The sequence below is a fragment of the Rhinopithecus roxellana genome, chromosome 12, assembly GCF_007565055.1.
Source record: "Rhinopithecus roxellana isolate Shanxi Qingling chromosome 12, ASM756505v1, whole genome shotgun sequence".
Lineage (NCBI taxonomy): Eukaryota > Metazoa > Chordata > Mammalia > Primates > Cercopithecidae > Rhinopithecus > Rhinopithecus roxellana.
This window is the reverse complement of record NC_044560.1, coordinates 8,271,684-8,291,531: the sequence shown is the minus strand read 5'-3', so window position 1 is coordinate 8,291,531 and position 19,848 is coordinate 8,271,684. Positions and strand designations below refer to the sequence as shown.

Below are 19,848 nucleotides of genomic sequence, written 5' to 3'. Positions count from 1 at the left end.
TTGCCCAGGCTGCAGTGCAATGGCGTAGTCTTGGCTCACTGCAACCTCTGCCTGCTGGGTTCAAGCAATTAATTCTCCTGCCTCAGCCTCCTGAGTAGCTGGGATTACAGGCATGCGCCACCATGCCTGGCTAATTTTTTATTTTTAGTGGAGATGGGGTTTCTCCATGTTGGTCAGGCTGGTCTCAAACTCCCGACCTCAGGTGATCCACCCGCCTCGGCCTCCCAAAGTGCTGGGATTTCAGGTGTGACCCACTGTACCTGGTCTAGTATCTATCTTAATCAAACCGAGAGTTCTGAAATTTCTTCATAAACTAGATCTCTATTGCCATTTTTCTAGTTTGTTTTATTTTTGAGTCTTGCTCTATCATCCAGGCTGGAGTGCAGTGGCGTGATCTCAGCTCACTGCAGCCTCTGCCTCAGCCTCCTGAGTGGCCAGGATTATAGGTGCCCGCCACCACATCCGGCTAATTTTTTGTAAGTTTAGCCGAGATGGGGTTTGGCTATGTTGGCCAGGCTGGTCTTGAACTCCTGACCTCAAGTGATCCGCCCGCCTTGGCCTCCTAAGTGTTGGGATTACAAGTATGAGCCACTGCTCCTGGCTCATTTTTCTAGTTCTGATCTCTGTTCCTTCCTGCACAAAGGCCTCAAATAATGAACTGTAGGATGGGTCTAACTTCAGCTGTTTCAGTTCTTTGTGTACCCTCCTGATTACAGGCTTTTTTGTCCCTGCCCTAGGATCTCACCACTGAGCTGAGTTGGGAGCTGACCATTCCCCCGGAAGTACAGCGGATTGTCAAGGTGAAGGGGAAACGCAGCAGTGAGCACGTTCATTCCCAGGGCCGTGTGATGGGGGACCGCAGTGTGCTCTACAAGGTACATACAGCCAGCTGTCTGGTATACAGCAAGGGCTTTTGAATTAGGAAAACAAGGGCTTCAAGTCTGGCTGTAGGACTTGGTAGATGTATGACTTTGAGTAAGTCATTTAATCCCTTTGAGCCTTAATTTTTGTTTGTGAAGTGGGGATAATAATATACCCTCTTCCTAGGCTTGTTGTGATGATCACATGAGATATTCATGCCTAGCCCAGTGCCTAGCATATGGTAAGTAAGCAACAGATGTTAGCTCTTATTTTTTGGACCTTTTTGTTTTGTTTCCTGAGACAGTGTCTTGCTTGTTGCCCAGGCTGGAGGGCAGTGATGCAGCCATGGCTCACTGCAGCTCCGTTGTCCTCCTGGGCTTACACGATCCTTTCACCTCGGTCTCCCAAGTAGTCGGGACCATAGGCACATGCCATGTTAATTTTTTAAAAAAGGCTGGGCTTGGTGGCTCATGCCAGTAATCCCAGCATTTTGAGAGGTCAAGGCGGGTGGATTACTTGAGTCCAAGAGTTTGAGACCAGCTTGGGCAACATGGCTGAAACCTTGTCTTTACCCCCGCAAAAAAAGTAAAAAAAAATACAATTAGCTGGGCATGGTGGTGCATGCCTGTAGTCTCAGCTACTCGGGAGGCTGAGGTAGGAGGATCACCTGAACCTGGGGAGGTCAAGGCTACAGTGAGCTGCAGTTGTGCCACTGCACTCCAGCCTGGATGACAGAGTGAGACCCTGTCTCCAAACAAACACAAAACAATTTTTTTTTTAACTTTTTATTTTTTGTAGAAGATAGAGATCAACCTAGGGAACATAGTGAAACCCTGTCTTCAAAAAAAAAAAGCTTTTTTAAAATTTCTTATTTTTGTATTGACAGGGTCTCACTATGTTGCCTAGGCTGGTCTCTATCTCCTGGCCTCAAGCAGTTCTCTTACCTCAGCCTCCCAAAGTGTTGGGATTAGAGACTTGAGCCACTGTGCCTAGCCCAGCTCTTATTACTAGTGGTAGTACTGACAGAGCATTCTGGGGTTAAACCATAGTCGAGCCATCAGAAACTCCATCTCTGTGATCCAACACTCTAGTTAGTGTTAAAGAGAGGGAGATTGAGGTGACTAGTGGGCTGCAAAACTGTTGTGGGAGAGAATGTAATCACAGTAGTAATGCACATTAATTACACCCTCTGGTATAGCAGAGACTGAGTAGAGACTGAGTTGGAGGGAGTGTCATAGACTAGAGTAGCGAGATCACGGAACTTGATGGTAAAGCTGGATCACTAAGCATGATCCAGTGCAACACAGTGCAAGCCTCTAGTTTGACTGTCAAGTTAAGACGTGGCTCTGCCATGGCCTAGCTGTTTTTCTCTTAGGCTGTCTGAGGTTCCATTTTCCCCAGTATAATGGCGTGCAGTGGTGCGATCACAGTTCACTGAAGCTTTGACCTCCCAGGCTGAAGCAGTTCTCCCATCTCAGCCTCCTAAGTAGCTGGGACAACAGGTGCATGTCACTATGGCTTATTTTCTTTTCTTTTCTTTTTTCTTTTTTTTTTTGAGATGGAGTCTCACTCTGTCACCAGGCTGGAGTGCAGTAGCACGATCTCGGTTCACTGCAGCCTCCACGTCCCAGGTTCAAGCGATTCTCCTGCCTCAGCCTCCCGAGTAGCTGGGACTACAAGCGTGTGCCACCATGCCCAGCTAAATCTTGTATTTTTAGAGATGGGGTTTCACCATGTTGGCCAGGATGTTCTTGATCTCTTGACCTCATGATCTGCCCGCCTCAGCCTCCTGAAGTGCTGAGATTACAGGCGTGAGCCACTGTGCCCAGGCAGTTATTTTATTTTCTTTAGAGATGAGGTCTTGCTGTGTTGTCCAGATTGGTCTTGAACTCCTGGGTTCAAGTAATCCTCCCATCCTGGCCTCCCAAAGTGTTGGGATTACAGGCGTGAGCCACCACACCCGGCCAACAGCAAGTATTTTTTGAGTGCTAGTTGGATGCAGGCACTCATTTACACACTGGGATATAAAATGGGCAAAATAGACAAAACTTCCTGACCTTGCGAGGCTTTCATCATAGTTGGGTGAGGCTAATAATAAAGAAAATAAATAGGTAAATTAGATAGTGTATTAGAAAGTGACCAGTTCTATAGAGAAAAATAAAGCCGGGAAGAGGGAAGGCAAGTACAGTGTAAATTGGGTGGCTAAGGAGGGGCTTAGTGAGAAGGTGGCATGGAGTGAGTAGACTTGAGTGAGGAAGTGAGTCGTGTGGATAGCTTGGGGGAGAGCCTTCCAGAGAGAAAAGTCAGGGCACTCCTGGTGTGTGTGAGAAACAGCAAGGAAGACCAGGTGACTAGAAGATGATGAGTGAGGAGACATGTCAGGCCTGCTGAAGGCAGAGGGCAACAGGGCCAGATCACAGGCCACCACCGTGGCCTTCACTTTGGAGCACAGTGAAGAGCCACTGGGAAGTTTTCAGCAGAGGAGTGACATCAGTGACTTGAGATTCCACAGGTTCATTTGACCTAGATTAGACTGTAGAGGGGTGAGGAGGAAAGCAGACCATTTAGGCTGTGGGATCATCCAGGTGCTGATGGTGGCTGGAGCTGGGCTGGTAGCACGGAGGTGGGAAGAAGGGATCGGGTTCTGGGTACTTTTGAAGGTAGAGCCAAGAGCGGGTATATATGTGTTATAGAGAAAGGAGTCAAGGATGACTCGAGGCTTTAGGACTGAACCACTGATGTATGGAGTCACCACTGGCTGGGGAGGAGACAGGACCAGATTTTAGGCAGGGGTTAGAACAGTTCAGTTTGGGCCATGTTACGTTTCAGATGAGACATCTGAGAAAAGATACTGAGATAGTTTCTTAGTGAAGTCTGGAGTTCAAAGGAGTCTCTGGTTTGGATACATACACTGGGCATTGCCAACATCCATAAATGGTGTTCAAGCCATGAGATTGGCTTGAGATAGACCACCACGAGGGTAAGCGTGATGGAAATGCTCAAGGCTTGAGAGCTTCCTGGTGTGTTCCACCATGAAGAAACTGGGGAGATGTGGAAGAACCTCCAAGAGTCTGAGGGGAGGCCAGTAAGGTAGAAGGAGTGCTGGGCAGGGATGTTCTGGAATCTAGGTGAGAAAATGTCACAGGGAGGTAGTGATCACCTGCGTCACGTGGTACTAGTGGGTCAAGTAAGGTGAGGGCCAAGACTTAGTCAATGGATTTAGCGATGGGGAGGGCGGTGGTGACCCAGAGAAGAAAAATATCACTGCAGCATTTGTCCCTAGGTCAATGAGTGGGCAGACCTGGATTTTATCTAAGATTACTATATGCTATCTGAGACTTGAGAAGCTGCTTAACTACTTTGAGACTTTTCTGCAAAATGTGGACCATAATAGCTACTCTGCAAGATTGTTTAAGGGATTAGATAAAATACAAGGTACCTGGCATGGCACCCAGTACCCAATGCACATAAAACAAGTGCAGTGATGAGAAACTCCAAACAGGAAGCTCTTTTCACCAGAAACCCTGATTCCTCTGCCAGGCTGGAGAGCTCCAGGTTGGTCTCACAGCACAGGAATGGAGTGTGTGATGAGTCATTGTGGTTCTAAGGGAGTTTTCTCTCTATCTCCAGAGCCTGAACCCCAACCTGCTGGCCGTGGTGACAGAGAGCACAGACACACACCATGAGCGCACCTTTATTGGCATCTTCCTTATTGATGGCGTCACTGGGCGTATCATCCACTCCTCTGTGCAGAAGAAAGCCAAGGGCCCTGTCCATATCGTGCATTCAGAGAACTGGGTGGTGGTAAGCAGTCACTACCAGGGACACAAGGTAGCTCCAGAGGTCTCCCTGCTTCGTAAGTCCTTTCCAGAAACCCAGTTGCTGCTTTGGTTTTCTTAGGATCTCAAATTCCCTGGATGGCAGCAAAGCGTGCTGGTTAGGGGCGCTAGGCTCAGGAATCAGACGGCCTAGGTGTGATCCTACCTCCTCCATTTCCTGACTGCATAACCTCGAACTAGTTATGTATGCACTCTGTGTTGCATCATTGGTAAAATAGGGATAATAACAGTCACCTTCAGTCTAGCAAAGAACAATGCCTGGCACTTAGTAATGATTCAAAGGTTAGTTACTATTATGGCTTCTAAGAATCTTGAGAATTTCCTTTGTCTTGTGGTGAACTTTGGATAGCCTAGATAAAAATACTTTGAAAGTTAGTAAACTTGGTAGTAAGGAAGAAAAGTGAGGTGCTAGTTGATGGTTTTCCTTTGTCGATCTGTAGCTAATTAGAAAGGTGCCTTCCAGTGCAATTTCCCTTTCCAGTTGAAGCAGCTGGGAAGCCCTGAGCTGCCTCCTCCTATCCCTGCAGTACCAGTATTGGAACACCAAGGCTCGGCGCAACGAGTTTACCGTACTGGAGCTCTATGAGGGCACCGAGCAATACAACGCCACCGCCTTCAGCTCCCTGGACCGCCCCCAGCTGCCCCAGGTCCTCCAGCAGTCCTATATCTTCCCATCCTCCATCAGTGCCATGGAGGCCACCATCACCGAGCGGGGCATCACCAGCCGACACCTGCTGAGTGAGTGCATGGGGAGCCTCTGGGATGGCTGGGTTCCCTTGGGCAACCACACTGAAGGACAGAGTAAGGGACACATTGCTGGCAGAGCCCCGTTGAACCACCTGTAAGGGAAGGGTGGTGAGGAGGGCTATATATCAGTGGAAGAAGTTTATTAGTTCATCTTTGCCACCTATGAAGGTGACCACCTCTCTCTCAGTCCTCATCTTTTTTTTTTTTTTTTGAGAGAGTCTCACTCTGTCACCCAGGCTGGAGTACAGTGGTGTGATCATGGCTCACTGCAGCCTCAACCTCCTGAGCTCACCTGGCTAATTAAAACAATTTTTTTTTTTTTTTTTGTAGAGACGGGGTTTTGCCATGTTGCCGAGGCTGGTCTAGAACTCCTGGGCTCTGATGATTCTCTTGCCTTGGCCTCCTGAAGTGTTGGGATTACAGATGTGAGCCATTGTGCCTGGCGTTTAGTCCTCATTTCTGATATACCACCTCTCTATTTGGCATTTTCACCTAGCTCAAAAAGTCAGTTCCTGATAGCATTCTTAACATAGCTGCCTGTGCTGACAGGTTACAGAAACTGGCAGGGTCTGTTGCCCAGGCTGGAGTGCAGTGGCACGATCTTGGCTCACTGCAACCTCCGCCTCCTGGGTTCAAGTGATCCTCCTGCCTCAGCCTCCCAAGTAGCTGGCATTACAGGCACCCACCACCACACCTGGCTACTTTTTGTATTTTTACTAGAGATAGGGTTTTGCCATGTTGGCCAGGCTGGTCTTGAACTCCTGACCTCAAGTGATCCACCTGCCTCGGCCTCCCAAAGTGTTGGGATTATAGGTGTGAACCACCGTGCCAGCTCTAAAAATCTCATCCTTATGTAACGTAAGCCCAGGACTTAGGACACAGTGGTTAACAGGTTCCTGTGTTTAGTTGATTTTACCAAAGATGTTTGGGACTCAGATCTGATGGGCACTTGGCATTACTGTTGCTTTTTTTTTTTTTGAGATGGAGTCTCGCTCTGTCACCCAGGCTGGAGCGTAGTAGCACGATCTCAGCTCACTGTTAACTTCCACCTCCCCGGTTCAAGCGATTCTCCTGCCTCAGTCTGCTGAGTAGCTGGGACTACAGGCGCACGCCACTATGACCTGCTAATTTTTTGTATTTTTAGTAGAGATGGCGTTTCACCGTGTTAGCCAGGATGGTCTCGATTTCCTGACCCCATGATCTGCCCGCCTCGGCCGCCCAAAGTGCTGGGATTACAGGCATGAGCCACCACACCTGGCCTATTGTATTCTTAAATATGAAGAAGCCAGCCCTATAGGCAGTTTATCAGCTTTAATCACCATTACTGAAACTGGTGCTATGATCGATCATGCTTGGTCCTCTAGTCTTCCCTGGCCACTGTACCGCAGCTGCATAAACAGCTGCGTTTGCTCAACGGGAAGGAGACTCCCTGCTGGGGGGGTATTGGAGGGAGGGGGCATGAGGAAATCCAGGTCGCCTTCTACATTTTTCTCTTTCATCATTATCCATATCTTGATTCTAGAACTTTATTTTCTGGTATCTCAGAATGTTAAGAAGCTAGTGTCTTCAAAAGTGAGAACCTTCATTCAGACCTATGCATATTATTGGATTATTATTTTTGGCTATGTAAGGGAGCCTCATTGACCCACTTTTTTGTTTTAAACTCTTGTTTAAATTTCTGCAATAATGACATTTTTGTAACTGGCCCTTGCTGGACACTGGATCGGTGTGAACATTCACTTCTTCCTGTGTAGTTGGACTACCTTCTGGAGCAATTCTTTCCCTTCCTAAGGCTTTGCTGGATCCCCGTCGCCCCGAGATCCCAACAGAACAAAGCAGGTGAGACCCTCGTGGGTGGTGCTGAAGACTCTGACCTTATGGAACTTAACCTCACTGATTAAGCTTGGTTCTCAGTCTCCGTGTGCCTTCATGCTATGCTAGGGGCTGGGGATGTAGCAGGGGGCAAGTCTGAAAAAGTTACCTGCCGTCATGGAGCTTACAGTCTGCTGGGAAATGGGCAATAAATAAATAAATAAGATAAACAAGTAAAATATATACTTTGTTAGGTACTCAGATGCTAAGGAGAGTAAAACAGGAATGAGCTAGGAAGTGGGGATGGGGATGTGCATGGGTATAATTTGAGAGGTGGCCTGGGAAAGCCCCTTTGAGAAGGTGCATTTTGAGTGAAGGCCTGAAGAAGGTGAAGGAGCTAGCTGTGTAGATACCTGAGGAAGAACTTTCTAGGCAGAGGGAACAGGCAATGCAAATCCCGAGATCATGTCTGGTGAGTTCGCAGAGGGCAACGCTAGGAAATGAGATCACTGAGGTAATTCGGGCCAGATCATGTGGGCAAGCCAGTAACTTGTTCACTGTTGGTATTGTTGTATTAACAGCCACCATCCTGTCGGGTTTTCTTACCTTCATCCTCAATTTCTTTATCTAGGGGCATGAGGAATGGAGAGAAGTATATGAGAGACAGGAGGTTAAAACTAGGAAGACACAGGATGATAATCAGGTTTCAGAGAAATGGGGACCAAGAGGCACCCTGGAGTGGCGAACAGGAATTAGCTTAGTGGTTCAGTGTGTTGGTTTTAAAATGGTCGGCTTTCCTCTTGTGGTGTGAAATGCCAGTCATCTGTATGTCCTTTCTTTTCAGATTTAGAACAAAGTAGGAATCTAGATCTCATTCTTACTCTCCAGAGAGCTTCCTTTCTTGTAGTCCTTCCTAACATTCAGCTGCTAAATTTTTAACTACCTAATGCAAGCAGACCTCCTAGGAGATTTGAGGCTAGATATGTAGCCTGGAAACCTTCCAGGACTCAGGAAGGGCAGCCAAGAGATCCCTTTACAGCATTGCTCAGACTGCCTGTCCCGGCTGGTGTTTTGCAGAGAGGAGAACCTAATCCCATATTCTCCAGATGTACAGATACACGCAGAGCGATTCATCAACTATAACCAGACAGTTTCTCGAATGCGAGGTATCTACACAGCTCCCTCGGGCCTGGAGTCCACTTGTTTGGTGAGTAGGGCCCACAGCTGCCCTGTTTCACCCTTGGTGGATCATTGGTTGTTTCTTCCCTAATTCTTATTCCATCTGCCTTCCAGGTTGTGGCCTATGGTTTGGACATTTATCAAACTCGAGTCTACCCATCTAAGCAGTTTGACGTTCTGAAGGATGACTATGACTACGTGTTAATCAGCAGCGTCCTCTTTGGCCTGGTTTTTGCCACCATGATCACTAAGAGACTAGCACAGGTGAAGCTCCTGAATCGGGCCTGGCGATAAAGACTAAAGACTGTGCCTAAAACTGGAGAGCCAGGGGAGTGTGGGTCAGAAAAGAAGCTACAGCTGCAGTTTGGTGGGCTGGTGGAGTGTGTGTGTGTGTGTGTGTGTGTCTCAGTGCTCAGCTAAGAGCTGCAGGGAAGAAGATGGATGACCTCCACATAGAACTCCTTTTGGGATACACATGATGCAGAATCCTGCATGGAGAGAGAACTCACCCTCAGCTGAGAATCTCAGAGAATCCTGATGGGCTTTCCCTTGAAGTCCAAAGGCCTCTGCATGGTTTCCTTTCTTTGCCCATCCATGAATTGTATTTTTTTTTTTTTTTAAATAAGAATTCCAGCTGATTGTTGTGAGGCCTGTTTAAAGTTTTACTTTGCCTTTTGTGTTTCCCAATTTTATCTAGAAATCTTTCTGACTTTTTCCATCTCTTGCTTCAAAGTAAGAGGGGAACTCTCCTTGCTGACTCCACCTTACAGGTGCATTTGTTGTTTTGCACTGGGAAGAAATAGGATCCATCCTTAGCTGAGGCTCGAGGACTGATCCAGCCTCTCATGGCTTCCCTCCAAAGTAACTTACGGTTGGGGATCTATATGTAATGTCAAAACTTACGTTAAACCTCTAGTTTCATGCTGTCATTCACTAGGCTGAGCCACCAAATGTTTGTTTCAATTTATCAGAAGCCAAGTCATTAGCGTCTTGTTTGTTGCCCATTGCCTATACTTTTCACCTAAGATGTGTGAGTTGGGGCCTTTTAAAAACTACTGAATTGTCTGAGCCTCGAAGACATTTCCAGGGAGAAGAGAGAATCTCTCATTTCACTCACAGGCTGGTCTAATCATAACCTATTTAAAGATGTCCTTGTTTAAGAACCCCATTATTTATTTTTAGTTTTTAATATAAATTAACGTGGGGCATCATATTTCTCTTTAAATGAGGAAATTTTAAGTCTTATTGATCTTAAATAAGACTTAACATAAGTCTTATTTTAAGTTTAAATAAGGTCTTATTTAAACCTTTGAAGCTTTAAAAAAGAGGAAAAAAAGGGTGGGGGTGGGAAACTGGCATACTGTTTATAGCACTGCCGATTGGCTAGGCCACTGTGTCTCTGCTACAAATTAAAGAAATCCTAAAAGTTTTCCTTGGTCATAGAGTTGGGGAATGACAGAATTTTTCTTTACTGTGAAATGTATGTACAGAGTAGACCACCTCTAGCCCTGTGGCGAAAGAGGTGCACTCGAAGGTCTGAATAAAGCAAGTGACGAATGACACTGTTTAAGTCCTCTTTTGTGTCTTAGAAGATCACTTTGAGGCTCTTTTCACATTAGAGGGGATAAAAGCAGTGAAGACCTAAAGTAAGGGTATTTTATTTTAGTAAGGAAACATGTCAGTTTAATCATATATGGGTTGGTCAGGTTATCTAAAAATTTGTCATCTTTCTGTGGTCATATGCTGATGGTAGAGAAGGAAGAGGAAATGACAACCATTTTATTAATCGTCAATTTGATATTGAGTGACTGAACATGTAGGAATCTCCAGAAAAAAACAGGCATCTATCATCCTGACCCAAGGCATATTTTAACATAACCTGGGAGAAGAGAGTAGGTACAAGTTAAAAAAATGCTGCCCTAGTTTTGAGAAAGCCGGGCTGGAATTCTGACAGTCTTTCATACATATGTGCAAGGTTAGCCTGCAAGATTCTAGTTTTTATTTACCAGTGTGCCAGAATCTGAAACAAGCTAATGGGAGGGAAGTTATTTGTCCTTTTGTCCTTTAGTAAAATTCCCTGTATTTCAGCTGTAATCAACGTTACCTCAAAGAAGTGGTTTTTTTTTTTTTTTTTTTTTTTTTTTTTTTGAGACAGAGTCTCACTTTGTTGCCCAGGCTGGAGTGCAGTGGCACAATCTCGGCTCACTGCAACCTCCACCTCCCAAGCAGCTGGGACTATAGGCGCATGCCACCACGCTCGGCTAATTTTTTGTATTTTTAGTAGAGACGGGGTTTCACTGTATTGGCCAAGCTGGTCTTGAACTCCTGGCCTCAAGTGATCCACTGGCCTTGGCCTCCCAAAGTGCTGGGATTACAGGTGTGAGCCACCCTGCCTGGCCAAGTGCTTAAAATAGTTAATGCTAATGCCACAGTCCAATTTAAATCTTTCCTTAGTTCTCAACTTTCCTTAATCTTAAAGCAGCATTCGGTTCTGAGCAGCTATGCTCAGTCTCCACCAATGGCTGCTGAGACTGTATCTTTCCTCTCTCAATTCTCTGATCTATTTGCTTTCTTGTCATTCCTTGTTTTTTGTGTGTGTGTGTGTATTCCTTGACTTACCTCTTCTGTCTTCATTAATTAGGTTAACTTTGGGGCCCCCTACAACATTTCACTTAAAGAGATCTGGCTGGGCTTGATGGCTCATGCCTATAATCCCAGCATTTTGGGAGGCCATAGTGGAGGATCTCTTGAGCCCAGGAGTTCCAGACCAGCCTGTGCAACATAGCAAGACCCTATCTACAAAAAATTTTAAAAAAAGTAGCCAGGCCTGGTGGCATGTGCCTGTGGTCCTAGCTACTCAGGAGGCTGAGGTGGGAGGATCGCTTGAGCCTGGGAGGTCGAGGCTGCAGTGAGCCATGAACATGCTATTGCACTTCAGCTTGGGCAACAGTGAGACCCTGTCTCAAAAAAACAAAAAAAAAAAACAAAAAAACAAAACAAAAACATTTGTTTTAGTATTCATTAATTACGTGTATGAGCACTGGTAGTCTAGTGTTTGTTCTTGTATACAATGTTTTCTTAAATGAGATGATGCTGTTTAATTCTGTTACTTGTTTTTTCAACTAATGGATCTTTTAAAGTTATTTAAATTTTTTGTGGGTACATGGCATATATACTTACGGGGTACATGAGATGTTTTGATAAGGGCTCAAATAATGCATCTTGAATATCATGTATTCATAAAGATGACTGAAATACTTTCTGGAACAAAGTCTGATAGAAAAAATACTCAATTCCTAATTTAAGATACTTTAATGTAAGCTACCTAATCTTAACTAGTTTCATTATTTGTGTGTGGGTACAAGTTATGTGCTCTGTAAGGCATCTTTCAATTTGAAAATTTCAGAATTGTAATTTCATTGCCTTTATAAATTGCTTTTTTTTTTTTTTTAGAGGCAGCGTCTCTGTCACCCAGGCTGGAGAGCAGTGGCACAGTCATAGCTCACTGCAGCCTTGAACACCTGGGCTCAAGTGATCCTCCCTCCTCAGCCTCAAAAAATGCTGGGATTACAGGCATGAGCTACTGCACCTGGCACATAAATTGCTATACTTTTGAAGAGTCTATTACACAAGGTATCATCAGAATCATCCCAAGACTCATTTCCTGATTCCTAATTATTTAAAATTTTGCTTGTAGGCGAGGCATGGTGACTCATGCCTATAATCCCAGCCCTTTGGTAGGCCAAGGCAGGCAGATCATTTGAGATCAGGAGTTTGAGACCAGCCTGGCCAACATGGTGAAACCTGAAACCCCATCTCTACCAAAAAAAAAAAAAAAAAAAAAAAGCCAGGCGTGGTGGTGCATGTCTATAATCCCAGCTACTTGGGAGGCTGAGGCAGGAGAATCACTTGAACCCAGGAGGCGAAGGTTGCAGTAAGCCGAGATCATGCCTCTGCACTCCAGCCTGGGCGACACAGTGAGACCCTGTCTCAAAAATAAATCAATAACATTTAAAAATTGCTTTTAAATCATGAAGCTATTGTTTACTTGGAATGTTTTCTTCCCTGCTTAAAATCTGGCTTGTCTCAAATCTGAACTCCTCCATAAAGTCTTCGCTACTGGTTTCAGCTACTCAGGACCTTCAACCATCCTGGCTGCTCACCACGTAACTTCCTGAGTGATACACCGCACCCTTTCTTGTTTCAGATATTGTGTCTCTCAGGGACTGCTGCACTGTTTTCTGAATTCCCTGTTATCCCAGACATGAAGTTGCTCCTCGACAAATAGTTCCCCAAATGGCTGTACCTTCTCACAGAACCCTTAGGAACTTTGTCCCCAGTTTCCCAAATTTCTAAGACTTCGGTGACTTAGTAAGGGAATTTTTTTCCTTTTTTTTTTCTTTTTTGTTTTGAGACAGAGTCTCACTCTGTCTCCCAGGCTGGAGTGCAGTCGCTTGATCTCAGCTCACTGTAATTTCCACCTCCCGGGTTCAAGAAATCTTCCTGCCTCAGCCTTCTGAGTAGCTGGGACCCCAGGAATGTGCCACCATGCCCGACTAATTTTTGTATTTTTAGTAAAGATAAGAGTTTCACCATGTTGGCCAGGCTGGTCTCGAACTCCTGACTTCAGGTGATCCGCCTGTCTGGCCTCCCAAAGTGTTGGGATTACAGGCATGAGCCACCGTGCCTGGCCCCATTAATTCTTTTTTTTTTTTTTTTTGAGACAGAGTCTTGCTCTGTCACCCAGGCTGGAGTGCAGTGGTGCAATCTCAGCTCACCACAACCTCTGCCTCCCCGGTTCAAGCGATTCTTCTGCCTCAGCCTCCCGAGTAGCTGGGGCTACAGGTGTGTGCCACCATGCCCTGCTAATTTTTGTATATTTATGGAAATGCCAAGAGATAGTTCAATCTGTATCTCTGGCATGCCATGGACACCAAGTCTGACAAACCCTTTTACTCCTTAAAACAAATGTTCACATGATCAATATGGGGAAATAAGCTGCATGGTACCATAATTTCTATTCTAAAAGGGAAAAGTATCTCTTTGGTATTGCTTTGGAAAACATTATTCTTTATAACTATCTTACCATTTAAAAATGGACAATTATCCTTCCATAATTAAAACAGGTAGACAACATCCTGTGCCCTTTCATTTTTTGTAAAATGTAACTTGAAACTATTCAGCATTCTTGAAGCAACCTTTCAATAATGGAGATAGTGGTGCTTCATATCAATCAGCTGTTTTGATTTTGTGGCTAAGTTCTTTATTTTAAAAAGACTATATAAGTTACAAAAATTTTTTAACAATGCCCCCAAATTAAGGTGAGTGTCCCCTTCAAAACCTCTCCCACCATCTGTTTCCCAGAGGTCACAACTGAACAATTTGGTATCTCTCCAGGTAATATAATCTTCTGCAGCTTGGTTTTTATCACTTAATCTCTCGTGGAGAGTGCCTGTGTGAGAGGTAATGGATCTACACCATTTTTAGTGGACACACAGTTGAAATTCTTAAGTGCTATTCCATTAGAGATTTTTATGAGACTGAATACTCTTTCGGGAAAGTCTAATATTTAGGCCATCTTTCCAGTAAGAAATTTATAACATAAAGGATGTGTACACACCCACCTTCCCATTTTTTTTTAGGAATCAGAGTGTGAAGTTAGTTGAGACTGCCCTCCAACGAAGAAGGCTGTTTTCCACAAGCACTAAGGCTTTTATGTATTTCTGATCCATGATGCTGAGAAGGTGACTTTTCCAGGATAGAGACTAAGAACATTTAGGAAGGTGTGTTTGTAAAATAGCCCCAGCTTCATATTGAAGCACACTCTTCTCTGTCCCCTCATGTGCAATCTGAATGAATGCAAGTCAAGAAAGCAAACTAAAACTATAGTTAAAAGGCACAATTACTCAAACAAACTCCATTATACTTCATGGTTTGTTCACATCATGGCTTTGATGGTATATATCCCATGTGCTGGGATAAAATAACTAGACTAGACCAATCAACCAGAGGTCGGTTTATTGATGATAATGAAGACTGCAATTGCAAAGAGGGCTAAAATACTCATCCTGCTGGAATATATATCCGCTCCTATAAAAAAGGTGATATAAGTTAAAATGCTATTATAAGTTTGGTTGGTTGTTACGGAGTTAGGAGATGTGGTATCTTACTCATGCTTTTTACTATAGGCACATACCTTCCAAGGAGGCCAGAACAGTCCCTCTCTGAGCACTGACCCCCCATGTCCCCACCCCCCAGACAGTGCTAAAGGATACACACAGTGTAATCATTTGGCTCCACTTTTCCCAGAGTTTACATGTAAACTACTTTCCTTCTGTTAAGTATCAGGCCTACAGTAGGCTCTCTCTGTCATCATACTCTGTTTTCCTAATTATAAAGCAAATGGGTCATAAAGTATTTATAAACTGTTTTTCTTTTGACAACGCAATTTCAGAGTTACAGAAAAGTTGCAATAGTACAAAGAATTCCCAGATCCCCTCCACCCAGATCCCCCAGAGGTTAACATTTTACCACATTTGATTTATCCTTCTCCTTCTGTCTCTCTGTCTCTCAATCTGATGGGTCAAAACTTTCTTAAAGTGACATTGTATTCTAGTCCCTCCAGTTACCAAAATTGTTTCTTTTTCGCTCTTAAAGCAAGAAGGCTGCAATGTGTGTTTTCTTCTTCCTTTTAAGTTCATACTGGGTGAATTGTTAAGTATCATGTGAAAAATAATACTGTGGATTACAAATAATGTCTCATAATTCTAAATTAAATTTGGCTTCTAATCTAATTCCTTATATTCTTGGTAATTTGAAAACTAGCTCCGTTGTGAATTACCAAAAAGGAGCTACTCTCCATGTGCAGTTTTCAGTATTGCAGTAGGAGTTTCAACACAATATGCACTGATTACTTGTTCTTGTTACTTTGTAAAAGCTTGAGAACAGATTGACCTCTCTTGGCTCCTAGAGGGTAACAGCTAAGGTTTATTCATTTACTTGTTTCTAGAAACATTGTATCTATTAGGATTTATTTCAAGCAACTCTATTAGATGGCTTAAAAAAAAAAAAAAAAAAAAGATGTTCTGTCTCTCCCTTTTGAAGCTCCTGTAGTGAGGCACCCTGACCTCATTTGTTTTTAGATTGATGTACAATTTACAACCACCAAGGTGTGCAAATCATAAGTACAAATCATGGCTCGGTGACTACTGTGTGTGCATATCCATGTAAACATAACTGTGTCAAGGTATAGAACTTTTGCGGCTCCCAGCAGGCCTCCTCATCACTACCTCTACACAAATCTTTAAACCATAGCATTCATCAATGTCTGCCATTTTTACTTCATTGAATTCCCTGTAACATGACTGTATCATGTCTTTGATCATTTTCAATTTCAGTTCCTTGGCAGGCACTTATTAGAATGGAACTAGTATTTTAAGTCCTTCAGTTAATTCATAAAAGTTATTTATTATTCTTTAGTTTCTATCTTATTTTCTGGACCAGAATATTAGAAGCATGTGTTTCATCTACAAGTCTTTTATTAGTCTGTCATCTAAATTTATAACACAGATGCCATTCCAAATCTGTGGCAACACAAGACCGAACCTCCAGTACTGAAATAAATGTGGCATTTATAAAGGAACTTCTTTATCTGGAGTGCTCTTTCCCAATTTATTAACCAGAAATATAAAGTATATAATAAATAATTTAGGTACAGGTGAAAATTTCCCTGTGATAGTTTGCATTTGCCTTTTATTCTCTCGGAGAGGGAAAGGAGGACAGCAATAACATTTCATCTTTTATTTCCTGAAATTTCTCCAAGACAGTCTTTGCAGATTAATTTTGTCCTTTGGTTAAAATAAAATTAATGTTCCAAAGTCATAAAATTCTGGGTCTCCAGCCTTTCTTTAGGGCTCTGGTTCAGTATCCTGAAATAATGCAATATTTATAGTGTTATGGAAAGTTCTTTTTCATTTCTGATGTTTTTATGTTCAAGAAACTTGCTGTTATTATTATCCTCTGGTAAGTAGACACTGAAGGAAAACCCCTACTGCTGTCATAGAAGCCACATTTTCCTCCAAGACTGGCTTTAACTTGACTGAATTTTATTTCGAATGTAAAGATGCAGGCTGGGCGCAGTGGGTCAAGCCTGTAACCCCAGCACTCTGGGAGTCCAAGGTGGGAGGAACCTAGGACTTCGAAACCAGCTTGGCCTACCTGTCTCTTAAAATCAAACAAACAAAAAAAAATTAAGAGTGGTGGCCTGCACCTGTATAGTCTCAGTTACTGGGGAGGCTGAGGCTGGAAGATCGCTTGAGCCAGGGAGGTGGAGGCTGCAGCGAGCTGCAACTCTGCCACTGCACTCCATCCTGGGCTATTGGGCCACAGAGCAGGATCCTGTCTCAAAAAAGGTCAAGTATGTCATATCTCAATAAAAGTGCAGATTAATCACTAGGTACCAATTCATTTATCAGTGTTACACACCAAGAACAAAAGCTCTTCCTAAACTTGGGGGAGAATTTCAGGGCTTTAGGAACTTGAAACCGTCTTCACAGTTCTTCGAAGTCTTATTTAGGCCGGCTGTAGACCACAGGCCACAGGTCTAGAACTTGAAGCTGTCCACCAAGATCTCACACACAGGACTGTTCTTAATGCACGAATACCTCTCCTCGAGCAAACTGCTTTTCCCTCTTAGATCTTGTAGCCAGATCATTTTACCGGCAAGTCTCAGACATCTGTGAATAAAAGCTTACATTCTTTCCTTGTCAGTAGAAAAAAGGGGAACACGAAACCATACATGGCAGATTACCAAGTGGGATGCATTGTACGAGTTGGTAAGATTGTTAATGAGGGCAATCCAAACAGAAGAGATTTGAGCGCGAAGGGAATATGGATCAGCGATTAAAAGGTGGTGTGGGAGGGAGAAAGCTTTGTAAGCTGTGGCGCGCTTTAGTATTACTATTGGGGGGGGGGGATCTAGGCAGGGCAAGAAGCGGGTGAAAGCGTTTTAGGCTTCGGTCTCCCCTTCTCGTCGTCCCAGGCCAGGGCCATTCTATTCGCCGAGGCGTAGTCAATTCCGCTGCCCTAGACTTGCCCACTGAACCCAGGCCCCAAACTCACCTTTCCCCGCTGCCCGGAAGCCAAGTCGCTACCACCTGCTTGAGCAACTCCCACCGCGCAGGCTCAGAAGTTAACGCTCTCCCGCCTTTCCCCGCTGCGCTACCTTCTGAGCAGGCGCAGCGACTACGATCCGTTCCCTCGCGGCGGCTCGACCCCGGTGAGGGGAAAGGCCGCTCCGCGCGTCGCGTTTTTGACCCATGACGGCGGCGCGCAGTCTGACGCGCAGATTGCGTCACTTCCGCCTCCTCCCGGGAGACGGCGCTGGGCCGGTGGCAAGCCCCCGGAGGGAGCCGCAGTAGTACGACGGAAGATGGCGACGAGCGGCGGCGAAGAGGCGGCGGCAGCGGCGCCGGCGCCCGGGACCCCGGCGACGGGGGCGGACACGACCCCGGGCTGGGAGGTGGCGGTGCGGCCCCTGCTCTCCGCGTCCTACTCCGCCTTCGAGATGAAGGAGTTGCCGCAGCTGGTGGCCTCAGTCATCGAGAGGTACCGGGCGGCGGCTCCGGCGGGCGACGCTGTTGGGGGGGAGGGGATTTCGAGCCGGATCGTTTGGACCCGCTTCCCGAGCCGCCCCCTGACCCTGGGGGATCCCCGCCCCAGTCACGGATTCGGGGTTCCCGGGTCCCGGGAGACTAGGGCTTGCCCGGGTTTCCTTCCGCCAACCCATGTAAATCACCTCTACCTCAGTTTCCCCTCTCGAGCAAAACTTTTGCGGCCTCCCTTGCGGGAGGGCGTGGCCGGACACGGTTGAGAGTGACTTTGAGACGCATTCGCCCTCTTAAGGGAATGTTCACGGGGCTGCCCCTTGGGTCAAGTCACAGATGAGTTTGCATTTCTCGCTCGCACTCATCCCCCTAGCCTGGGCCGGAGCGGAGCCGTGCGGTATAATTTAATAACGGTCTCCCCGCGGTGCTGTAATCAGTGGGGGCACGTGCTATTTCTGTGACTAAAGCCACTAGCTACCATTGATGACCTCTTTTTACGTTGCACTTCTTGTGCATTCCTACTGTATTGGTCTTTGATTAAAAACATTTCAGTGTGTGAGTCTGAGAGGTCAGTTTACCAGAGGATGTGTGGTGTGTGTGTTCTCTCTCTGCCTCCCATCCCCCTTGCATTAAAATATCATCACATTCTTTTACAAACGGTACTATCTGTTGGTTTCCTTTTGTGTGTTTTTGTCTTTTTGCACAGCGATTCTTAGCTAGTGAGAGTTATTATATAGGTATACAGATGGTGATCTCAGAGTGCCTTCCTTTTCCTAACATACTGTGCTCAGAGCAGTCTTTCATTAGTTTAATGGTAGACTTTTGCTTTTAAAGCCAGACTGACTTTCATTTTTCTAGCCATACCTCATTTCAGCAACTCCCTGCAATTGTTAACTGGGTCATTTTAGCTTCATGATGGCAAGGGTATATCTAGGTGCTCTACAGAGGTTAGAAATTGCTATTTGTTACTCAAAGGAGGCCCATGGTTTGACAAATTGCTTGTTTTTGTGCTTTTTGTTGTTGTTAGGCTTGTAATCCTTTGGATGCAGTTTTTTTGTTTTTTTTTTTTTGAGATAGAGTTTTGCTCTGTCACCCAGGCTGGAGTGCAGTGGCACGATCTCGGCTCACTGCAAGCTCTGCCTCCTGGGCCATTCTCCTGCCTCAGCCTCCTGAGTAGCTGGGACTACAGGCGCCCGCCACCACGCCCAGCTACTGTTTTGTATTTTTTGTAGAGAGGGGGTTTCACCGTGTTAGCCAGGATGGTCTCGATCTCCTGACCTTGTGATCCGCCCACCTCGGCCTCCCAAAGTGTTGGGATTACAGGCGTGAGCCACCGCGCCTGACCTGTATGCAGAGTTTTTAACAAATTATAATAAAATAATGGTTGGGTTTGGTAACTCACAGTCAGCTTTACAGATGGGTTTTCCTATCTGATCATCAGGCCAGGAATGTTCTGAAGATGTAAACAGGTTTCAAATATGCTACTTTCAAATTATGTAGCTGCTTTTTGTTTTAAACATTTGGATTGGCAGTATTTTTCCTGACTCATACTCATGTTATGTAGAATCAGTAACGTTCCAGTCTTTTTAGAACATTTGCTTTTATGTTTTTCTGGACATGAGCTGGATAGCTTATAAAGTATTAATAATTTGTTGATACTCCTCCGTAAATCCTGTATTCGGGGGCCATGCCTTTAAAGCTGTAATACTTAAGGAACACCCTCCAACCAAATACATCACTAGGTTTGAATTTTGCCATATATGTGGTAGTGGTCTCTGCCATACCGTCTGTTTGTACAGATAATC

General features: G+C 45.0%; 2 protein-coding genes and 1 long non-coding RNA gene across 9 annotated transcripts in view; 2 read left to right on the top strand and 1 right to left on the bottom strand.

Moving 5' to 3' along the window:
- Positions 1-9,353, top strand: part of EMC1 (ER membrane protein complex subunit 1) — a 28,952-nt gene extending 19,599 nt beyond the window's left edge. For both annotated transcript variants that reach the window (XM_010385559.2, XM_010385558.2), the window contains exons 18-23: positions 738-875; positions 4,492-4,665; positions 5,228-5,438; positions 7,202-7,286; positions 8,337-8,466; positions 8,553-9,353. In XM_010385559.2, the coding sequence (XP_010383861.1) occupies positions 738-875; positions 4,492-4,665; positions 5,228-5,438; positions 7,202-7,286; positions 8,337-8,466; positions 8,553-8,732 (918 nt within the window). In that variant the 3' untranslated portion in view covers positions 8,733-9,353. The remainder of the gene's footprint in view (positions 1-737; positions 876-4,491; positions 4,666-5,227; positions 5,439-7,201; positions 7,287-8,336; positions 8,467-8,552) is intronic.
- Positions 9,354-13,144: 3,791 nt separating this feature from the next.
- On the bottom strand, positions 13,145-17,759 carry LOC115892079. 2 transcript variants are annotated; one of them, XR_004051970.1, is made up of 3 exons: positions 17,559-17,759; positions 14,714-17,173; positions 13,145-14,287 (listed from the first exon to the last, which is right to left on the bottom strand). It is a non-coding gene; the product is annotated as an uncharacterized LOC115892079 (long non-coding RNA). The 2 variants fall into 2 exon arrangements; XR_004051969.1 differs by lacking the exon at positions 13,145-14,287 and having other exon boundaries at positions 14,439-17,173.
- Positions 17,140-19,848, top strand: part of UBR4 (ubiquitin protein ligase E3 component n-recognin 4) — a 141,033-nt gene continuing 138,324 nt past the window's right edge. For 4 of the 5 annotated variants that reach the window (XM_030912638.1, XM_030912639.1, XM_030912641.1 and 1 more), the window contains exon 1: positions 17,140-18,044. In XM_030912638.1, coding sequence (XP_030768498.1) covers positions 17,869-18,044 — 176 coding nt within the window. In that variant the 5' untranslated portion in view covers positions 17,140-17,868. The remainder of the gene's footprint in view (positions 18,045-19,848) is intronic. The other variant, XM_010385563.2, reaches the window with a different exon arrangement.